Here is a 9,683-nt window from a genome sequence, read left to right on the forward strand (position 1 = left end):
AAAAAAAGGAAAAAATGCCAGGCATGGTGGCACACACCTTTAATCTCAGCACTCTGGAGGCAGAGGTAGGAGGATTGCTGTGAGTTTTAGGCCAGCCTGAGACTATAAAGTGAATTCCAGGTCAGCTTGGGCTAGAGTGAGACCCTATCTCAAAAAAAGAAAAAAAAGGGGGGGGGGGGAGCTGGGCGTGGTGGCGCACCCTTTAATCCCAGCACTCAGGAGGCAGAGGTAGGAGGATTGCCGTGAGTTCGAGGCCACTCTGCAACTACCTAGTGAATTCCAGGTCAGCCTGGGCTAGTGTGAAACCCTACCTTGAAAAACAAAACAAAACAAAACCAAAAGCAAAAAAAAAAAAACCCTAAGCTTGGTGGCACATGCCTTCATCTCAGCACTCAGGTGACTGAGAGGTAGGGAGGATCACCAAGAGTCAAGGCCAATCTTGGCTAGAGTGAGACCCTACCTTTAAAAAGAAAGCAAGATAAAGATTGTACTGGGTAAAGGAAAACTTTATTACAACAGAAATTCTACAAAAAGCGTCACCGGTCATCTTATGTACGAGAGCGAGATCGATGACGGCGAGAAGAGCGCGGAGATCCGCCGCTTCGCCTTGGGGAGTAGCTGGGACTTCGGCTGTAGCTCCGGCTGCGGCTGCGGCTCCGGCTCCGGCTCGGACTACGACCTCTGCTGCGACTGCGGCTCCTGCTGCGGCTGCGGCTCCGAGACCGAGATCTTCCGTAACTTGGACTTCGGGGCCCATCAGCCTTCACGCGGATGTAGGCAGTTTCTCCCTCATGAGATCTAAACTTGGTGTTATCCAGTTTTCGAAGCGCATAGGTCATATCTTCTTTCCGCACGAATTCCACGACCCCAGTGCCATCTCGGTAAACATCTGCATAACATACATCTCCTGCTTCCCTCATGTGATCCTTTAAATCCTGCCAGCTTCCACTGGGAGGCAGTCCTGAAAAAAGATTTTTTTCCCCTTTGTTAAGATCACTTTTACTGTTTCACATTGTTTAAAAAGCATAGAACAGGGCTGGAGAGATGGCTTAGTGGTTAAGCGCTTGCCTGTGAAGCCTAAGGACCCCAGTTCGAGGCTCGGTTCCCCAGGTCCCACGTTAGCCAGATGCACAAGGGGGCGCACGCGTCTGGAGTTCATTTGCAGAGGCTGGAAGCCCTGGCGCGCGTGCCCATTCTCTCTCTCTCTCCCTCTATCTGTCTTTCTCTCTGTGTCTGTTGCTCTCAAATAAATAAATAAAAATTTAAAAAAAAAGCATAGAACAGGGCTGAAGAAATGCCTTAAGGCGCTTGCCTGCAAAAGCCTAAGTACCATAGCCAGCTTTGGTGGTGCACTCCTTTAATCTCGACACTTGGGAGGCAGAGGCAGGAGGATTGCCATGCGTTCGAGGCCACCCTGAGACTACACAGAAAATTCCAGGCCACCCTGGACTAAAGTGAGACAAAAACCACAATTTTAAAAAAAGGGCTGGAGAGATGGCTTAGCGGTTAAGCGCTTGCCTGTGTAGCCTAAGGACCCCGGTTCGAGGCTCCATTCCCCAGGACCCATATTAGCCAGATGCACAAGGGGGCGCACGTGTCTGGAGTTCATCTGCAGTGGCTGGAGGCCCTGGCGTGCCCATTCTCTGTCTCTCTATCTTTGTCTGTTGTTCTCAAAAAAAAAAAAAAAAGCCTAGGCTGGAGAGATTTCTTAGCGGTTCAGGCACTTGCCTACAAAGCCAAAGGACCCAGGTTCAATTCCCCAGGACCCACCTAAGCCAGATGCACAAGTGGAGCATGTGTCTGGAGTTCGTTTGCAGTGGATGCTCTGACAAGCTCATTCTCTCCCTCTCCCTCTTAAATATTTTATTAGCATAATTTATTTATTTAGTGACTTAGTTAATATAATAAAATAATAAACTTTTTCTTAAAGCCTAAGGACCTAAGTTCAATTGGTTAGGACCCACGTGAGCCAGGTGCACAAGGTGGTATAGGCCTCTGGAGTAAAATTTGCAGTGGCTGATAGGATCTGCCAAGACCATTCTTTCTCAAATTAAAAAAAAAAAGAAAGAAAACTTGAGCCAGGTGTTGTGAGTTAGAGGCCAGCCTAAGACTAATTCCAGGTCAGCCTGGACCATAGCAAGACCTTGAAAAACCAGGAAAAAAAAAAAAAAAGTTTTTTTTTTTTTTTTAAAGCCTAGAACAAAGATCATTATTTGTAGTAAACATACTTGAATTTTTCCAGGTAAAAAGCTGGTAAGATTGAGAGTCCAGAGTTCTTTGCAAAGAGCCATCACATTCTACTATGGCCACCTAATTTGGGTAAATCCCACCACAGTAACTCATCCAAAGATTTTAGTAACTTAAGAACCAGATGGCCCATGGAGACATGTTTTCCTAAAAATTTTTAAAAGACAACAAATAAATTGTGTAAGTCCTGAGCACTTCTATCTCCTTGACCTGAACATATCTCCTCATAAATCCACATTACAATTTTATTTACTAAGATAAATCCTTTAACTTTTTTTTTTTCAAGGTAGGGTCTCATTCTAGTCCAGGCTGACCTGGAATTAACTATGTAGTTTCAGGGTGGCCTTGAACACATGGTGATCCTCCTACCTCTGCCTTGCGAGTGCTGGGATTAAAGGCGTGTACCACCACACCCAGCTCAATCCTTTAATTTTTTTAAAAATTTAATTGCAAGCAACAGACAGAGAGAGAAAGAGGCAGATAGAAAGAATGGGCACACCAGGGCCTCCAGCCACTGCAAACTAACTCCAGACACTTAAGCCCCCTTGTGCATCTGGCTAACGTGGGACCTGGGGAACCGAGCCTCAAACCGGGGTCCTTAGGCTTCACAGGCAAGCGCTTAACTGCTAAGCCATCTCTCCAGCCCCCGATCCTTTAATTTTTAACCTCGCTATGGATTGTATTGTAAATGCTACTGAAGAGGTGATTTCTTAGCAACCTTTTTTTTAAATTTAAATTTTATTTATTTATTTGATAGAGAGGCCAGAGGACAGAGAAGGCAGAGAAAGAGGTGCACCTGGGCCTCCAGCCACTGCAAATGATCTCCAGATGCATGGGTCCCCTTGTGCATCTGGCTTACATGGGAATCGAACCTGGGTCCTTAGGCTTTGCAGGCAAGTGCCTTAACCACTTAGTCATCTCTCCAGAACCCCCCCCCCTTTTAATGGTTTTTCGAGGTAGGGTCTCACTCTAGCCCAGGCTGACCTGGAATTCATTCTGTATTCTCAGGGTGGCCTTGAATTCACCGCTATCCTCCTAACTCTGCCTCCTGAGTGCTGGGATTTAAAGGCATGGGCTCCCATGCCTGGCCCTAGCAACCTTTAGTGATATAACTTTAGAATCACCAAATCCCAGGGCTGGAGAGATAGACTGTCCAGTGGTTAAAGGTTCTTGCTTGTAAAGCCTCATAGTAAGTGTTCAATTTCCCAATACTCAAATAAAGCCTGAATCACAAAGTGGTGCATGTGCCTGGAGTTCTTTTGCAGTATCAGGCAAAGTAACAACTTTCTCGAGCCTGACATGGTGGCGCACGCCTTTAATCCCAGCATTTGGGTGCCAGAGATAGGACTGCCTTGAGTTCAAGGCCACCCTGAAACTACACAGTAAATTCCAGGACAGCCTGGGCTAGAGAAAAACCCTACCTCAAAAAAACAAGAAAAAACAAAGAATTTTTTCTCTCAAAAAAAAAATATTTTTAAAAATTCAAGCCAGGCATAGTGTCACACGTTCTTAATCCCAAATCTCTGAAGGCAGAGGTAGGAGGTTTGCTGTGAGTTGGAGGCCAGCCTAGAACTACAAAGTGGCAGATCACTTTGGGCTACGGTAAGATCCTATCTCAGAAAACAAGAAATACTTTGGGCTGGACAGATGGCTTAGCGGTTAAGGCACTTGCCTCCAAAGCCTTAAAACCTGGGTTTGATTCCCTGGCACCCTCGTAAAACCAGAGGCAAAGTGGCACATGCGTCTGAATTCCTTTGCAGTAGCTAAAGATCCTGGAGCGTCTTTACTTGTAAATAAAAAATAAATAAATAAAAGTACGGACTGGAGAGATGGCTTAGCAGTTAAGGTGCTTGCTTGCAAAGCCAAAGGACTCAGTTTGTATTGCCCAGGACCCACGTAAGCCAGTTGCACAAGACAGCGCATGTGCCCAAATTCCTTTGCACTGGTGAAGTCCATGGCGCACCCATTCTCTCTTGGCCTTTTTTTTTTGGTCTCAAATAAAAACAATAGCAGGCGTGGCCATGAATTAGAGACCACCCTGAGAGACTACATAGTGAATTCCAGGTCAGCCTGGGCTAGTGGGAGACCCTACCTCTTAAAAAAAAAAAAAAAAAAGGGCTGGGGAGATGGGTTAGCGATTATGGCACTTGCCTTCAAAGCGAAGAAAGGACACAGGTTTTATTCCCCAGGACCTATGTAAGCCAGATGCACAAGGGGGCACATGCGTCTGGAGTTTGTTTGCAGTGGCTGGAAGCCCTCCTGTGCCCATTTTCTCCCTCTCCCTCGCAGTCTCTCTCTGCCTCATTCTAATAAATAATTAAAGATAAAAATATTTTAAAAATAAACCCAATACAAAAGATCCATCCAGGCATGGTGGCGCACTCCTTTAATTCCAGCACTCAGGAGGCAGAGGTAGGAGGATCCCTGTGAGTTCGAGGGCGCCCTGAGACTCCATAGTGAATTCCAGGTCAGCCTGGGCTAGAGCGAGACCCTACCTCTTGGGGAGATGGGTTAGCAGCTAAGGCGCTTGCTTTCAAAGCGAAAGGGTCCAGGTTTGATTCCCCAGGACCTACATAAGCCAGATGCACAAGGTAGTACATGCGTCTGGAGTTCGTTTGCAGTGGCTGGAGGCCTTCCTGTGCCCATTTTCTCCCTGTCCCTCGCTGTCTCTCTCTCTCTGCCTCATTCTAATAAATAAAAATATTTATAAAATAAAAATAAACACAAAAGATCTAGCCAGGCATGGTGGTGCAATCCTTTAATGTCAGCACTCCGTAGGCAGAGGTAGGAGGATCCCTGTGAGTTCGAGGCCATCCTGAGACTACACAGTGAATTACAGGTCAGCCTGGGCTACAGTGAGACCCTACGTATTAAAAAAAAAAAAGGCTGGGGGGGATGGGTTAGTGGTTAAGGTGCTTGCCTTCAAAGCGAAAGGACCCACGTTTGATTCCCCAGGACCTACGTAAGCCAGATGCACAAGGTGGCACATGCGTCTGGAGTTCGTTTGCAGTGGCTGGAGGCCCTCCCGTGCCCATTTTCTCCCTCTCCCTCGCAGTCTCTCTCTCTGCCTCATCCTAATAAATAAAAAAAAAAATATTTTAAAAACAAAAACAAACACAAAAGATCCAGCCAGGCATGGAGGTGCACTCCTTTAATCCCAGCACTCCGGAGGCAGAGGTAGGAGGATCCCTGTGAGTTCGAGGCCATCCTGAGACTCCATAGTGGATTCCAGGTCAGCCTGGGCACACTGCCTCGATTAAAAACATCAAGAACAGCCCCCCCCCAAAAAAATCCAGCGTGGAAAAACGTGGCCATTGTCCTAGCAGTCATGCAAGAAAATTATTTGTTTTTACCCACGCCGCGCCGTCAACTCACCGGAGACGATCACTCGGTTTTCAGAGCGTCTGAATGGCGGCCCATAGCGGCCTCGAGAAGCTCCGCCGCCGCCGCCGCCGCGGCCGGGGCCGGCGCCGCGGCCGCTTCGAGGAAACTCCACCCGCAGACGGTAGCCATCGTAGTCGTAGCCGTCGCGGCCCCACACCGCGTCCTCCGCGTCTCGCGGGTCCTCAAACTCCACGAAGGCGAAGGGCGGTCCCCCGCGGCGATTCTTGAGGTCGATGTCGCGCAGCGCGCCGTATTTATAAAAGACGTCCTCAATGTCCTTGGTTCGGATGTCTGGAGGTAGGTTACCCACGTAGATGCGGCAATCGTTGTTCCCGGCCGGGCCACGAATCACACCACCTCCCGACATGGCGGCGACGACAACGCGGACTGGAGACAGAGGCCTTCCCACCAAGCCTTGCAGAAGGCAGAGGGAGTCGACAGACGCACCACGTCTCCCAGGCAGACTTTTAACTGCGCTCCTGGAACAGCAAAAAACAAGTTAGAGCTGGGCGTGGTTCCTCACACCTTTAATCCCGGCCCTCTAGGGGCTAAGAGGATCTCGGGAGTTTGTAGCCAGTCTGGGGCTACCTAGTGAATTTCAGGTCAGCCTGGGCAGGGGGGGGGGGAATGAAAGCCCTGCGTGGGTGGTGTTGCTCACCTTTAAAACCCAGCACTTGGGAGGCAGAGGTAGGAGGGTTGCTGTGAATTCAAGGTCACCCTGAGAGAACATAGTTAATTACAGGTCAGCCTGGGCTAGAGCGAGACCCTGCCTCAAAAAACAAAAACAAAACATTGTGTCGGGTTTGGCGGCCCCCCGCTTTGAGTCTCAGCACTTGGGAGGCAGAGTAGGAGGATCGCAAACATTTCAAGGTCACCCTGAAACAATATAGTGAATTCCAGGAAAGCCTGGGCTAAAGCTGAGACCCTAGCTCAGGGGAAAAAAAAAAAAAAAGAAAAGAAAAGAATTTTTTTTTTTTTTTTTTAAATATGAGCCTGGCGTGGTGGCGCGCGTTTTTAATCCTAGTACTCAGGAGGCAGAGGTAGGAGGATCGTCGTGAGTTCAAGGCCAGCCTCACACTACAGAGTGAATTCTAGCTTGGGCTAGAGTGAGACCCTACCTTCAAATAAAAAAAAAAATGAAAAAAAATATGGGAGCTGGAGACATGACTTAGTACTTGCCTGCAAAACCAAAGGACCCATGTTCGATTCCCCAGGACCTATGTAAAGCCGAATGCACAAGGGGGGGGGTGCATGCATCTGGAGTTCGTTAGCAGCGACTGGAAGCCCTGGGATGCCCATTCTGTCCCTCTCTCTTTCTTTCCCACACATAAATGAATAAAATACATACAAAAATAAAAAATAAGTAAACCAAAGGAGCTGGACAGATTGCTCAGTGGTTAAGGTGCTTGCCTGCAAAGCCTAACAGCCCAACAATGCGGGTTCGGTTCCCCACTATCCACATAAATCCAGATGCAGAAAGTGCCACATGTATCTGGAGTTTGTTTTCATCAGCTAGAGGTCCTGTGGCATGCTCATTCTCCCTCTCTCTCTCTCTCTCTCTCTCTCTCTCTCTCTCTCTTATATCTCTCACTCTCCCTCTCTCTCCTTCCTTGTAAATAAAGACAAAATTTTTAAAGTAAACCAAACTGAGCATGGTGACACATACCTTTAATCCAAGCACTTGGGAGGCATGAGTTCAAGTTCACCCTGAGACTACATAGTGAACTGCAGGTCAGTCTGAGCTAGTGTGAAATCCTACATTGAAAAACCAAAAATAAATAAAAAGTAAATCAATAGCTGAACACTGCTTCCTCACTGTGGACTTAATGTGACCAGTTCCTGCCTCCGTGGCTTTCCCCACCATAATGAATTATAATCGGGAAATGTAAAGCTGGAATAAACCCTTCTTCCCTTAAAGTATTTTTTTTTTTTTTTTGAGGTAGGTCTCACTGTAGCCCAGGCTAACATGGAATTCACTATGTAGTCTCTGGATGGCCTCGAATTCTTGGTGATCCTCCTACCTCTGCCTCCCTCCTGCTGAGATTAAAGGTGTGTGCCACCACGCCCAGAGCAATTTTTTTTTTTTTTCCCCTTAACCTGGTTTTTGTCCCGACAATGAAAATCTTGGGTAGCTCCAACTGTGCTGCTGTAGCCTCTCTCATGGGCAAAATCTGCCCTGAACTCACAGCTTTTCGTGGCAGATGTCCCATGATCCTTGATTCTCTATAGAATACTAGAGTCTCCATTGCAATTTATAGCTATTTTTACAGCCTAACACAGTGGCCTACCATAGTTTCCATATAAAGACTCTGACTTTGCCTCATATTGCCTCAGTTGTTCTCAGGACCGAAGGTGAAATACTCCACGTCTCCCTGCACCTTGCATCTTTCATTCTTCTAAACCAGTACCATGGTGAGCAATGCAGCAACGTTCTGTTTGTTACCTCAGGCTAACCTGGAATTCACTATGTAGTCTCAGGCTGGCCTCAAACTCACAGCAATCCTCCTGCCTCTGCCTCCCAAGTGCTGGGATTCAACACCCAGCTCATGGACACTATTTTGATTATGCTGTCTATCTATGATGGTAAGTACTCTTTTATTTATTTATTTATTTTACTTTTATTTATATTTATTTCTTTGAGAGAGAGAGTGAGAGAAAAAGAATGGGTATACTAGGGTCTCCAGCCACTGCAAACTCCAGACACATGCACCACATTGTGCATCTGGCTTATGTGGGTCCTGGAGAATCGAATCTGGGTTCTTTGGGTTTGCCGGCAAGTGCCTTAACCGCTAAGCCATCTCACCAGCCTTCCTTTAACTTCTGAGCCAACTTTACAGCCCCAGTTTACAGTCTTGAGGGGAAGTTTTTATCACAGAAAAAAAAGCATGACAGGGCAGGGCGTCACTTCTTGCACAGCAGCAGCTGGCAGACAGTAGCAAAAGTAAGCTGAGCTACTTCTGGCAAAGAGAACTGGGCTCTAACACCCCTAAACCCACCCCCCAAGCAACACACCTCCTCCAGCAAGGCTCCACCTCCAAACTTGCCACCAGCTGGGGACCAGACATTCAAAACACACAAGGCTTTAGGGGGTATCTCATTCAAACCACCACAAGTCTCAGAAAAGTGGCTGACTACATGTGCTACCTTGTGCATCTGGTTTATGTGGGTGCTGGGAAATTGAACCTGGGTCCTTAGGCTTGGCAGACAAATGCCCTACCTTCTGAGCCATCTATTTATTTAATTTTTTTGGTTTTTCAAGGTATGGTCTCATTCTAGCTCAGGCTGACCTGGAATTCACTATGTAGCCTCAGGGTGGTCTCGAACTTGTGGTGATCCTCCTACCTCTGCCTCCCGAGTGCTGGGGTTAAAGGCGTGCGCCACCATGCCCAGTTATTTTTATGTTTTTTTTTTAATTTATATTTTTATTTGAGACAGAGAGAGAAGGATACAGAGAGAGAATAGATACACCAGGGCCTCTGGCTACTGCAAATGAACTCCAGAGTCATGCACCTCCTTGTGCATCTGGCTTACATGGGACCTGGGGAATGGAACCTGGGTCCTTAGGCTTTGTAGACAAGCACCTTAACTGCTAAGCCATCTCTCCAGCCTTCACTGATATATTTTGAAAGGGAAAGATGGAAAGTCATAAGAAACCAGAAATAATACTAATATTCTTTTCTGAACCCAAATACATGACATGCTTTTGTGTGTGTGTGTTACTAGTGCACATATGTGGATGCACATGTACATGTGTGTGCATGTTATGAAAGCCAGAGGACAACCTCAGGCACTGTCCAGTTTTTTGTTTTTTTTTTTTTTTTTTTTAATCGAGGTAGGGTCTCACTCTGGCCCAGGCTGACCTGGAATTAACTATGTAGTCTCAGGGTGGCCTTGAACTCATGGAAATCCTCCTACCTCTGTCTCCTGAGTGCTGGGATTAAAGGTGTGCGCCACCATGCCTGGCTTGTCCATTTTTTTTTTTTTTTTTTTTTTTTTGAGACAAGCTCTCTCATTGGAACTTGCAAAGTAGGATCCTTTTGTCTGTCTCCCTA

At 46.9% G+C, this 9,683-nt stretch overlaps 1 protein-coding gene across 2 annotated transcripts; it reads right to left on the reverse strand.

Moving 5' to 3' along the window:
• Positions 1 to 488: 488 nt before the first annotated feature.
• LOC101615883 (serine/arginine-rich splicing factor 1-like) lies at positions 489 to 6,308 on the reverse strand. 2 transcript variants are annotated; one of them, XM_045140618.1, is made up of 3 exons: positions 6,290 to 6,308; positions 5,623 to 6,110; positions 489 to 961 (listed from the first exon to the last, which is right to left on the reverse strand). In XM_045140618.1, exons 2-3 carry the CDS (start codon positions 5,996 to 5,998, stop codon positions 549 to 551), a joined length of 789 nt encoding a protein of 262 aa, XP_044996553.1. In that variant the 5' UTR covers positions 5,999 to 6,110; positions 6,290 to 6,308; the 3' UTR covers positions 489 to 548. The 2 variants fall into 2 exon arrangements, with proteins under 2 accessions (XP_044996553.1, XP_004668820.1); XM_004668763.2 differs by lacking the exon at positions 6,290 to 6,308 and having other exon boundaries at positions 5,623 to 6,187.
• Between the last annotated feature and the right edge of the window lie 3,375 nt (positions 6,309 to 9,683).

The sequence above is a fragment of the Jaculus jaculus genome, chromosome X (genome assembly GCF_020740685.1).
Source record: "Jaculus jaculus isolate mJacJac1 chromosome X, mJacJac1.mat.Y.cur, whole genome shotgun sequence".
Taxonomy (NCBI): domain Eukaryota; kingdom Metazoa; phylum Chordata; class Mammalia; order Rodentia; family Dipodidae; genus Jaculus; species Jaculus jaculus.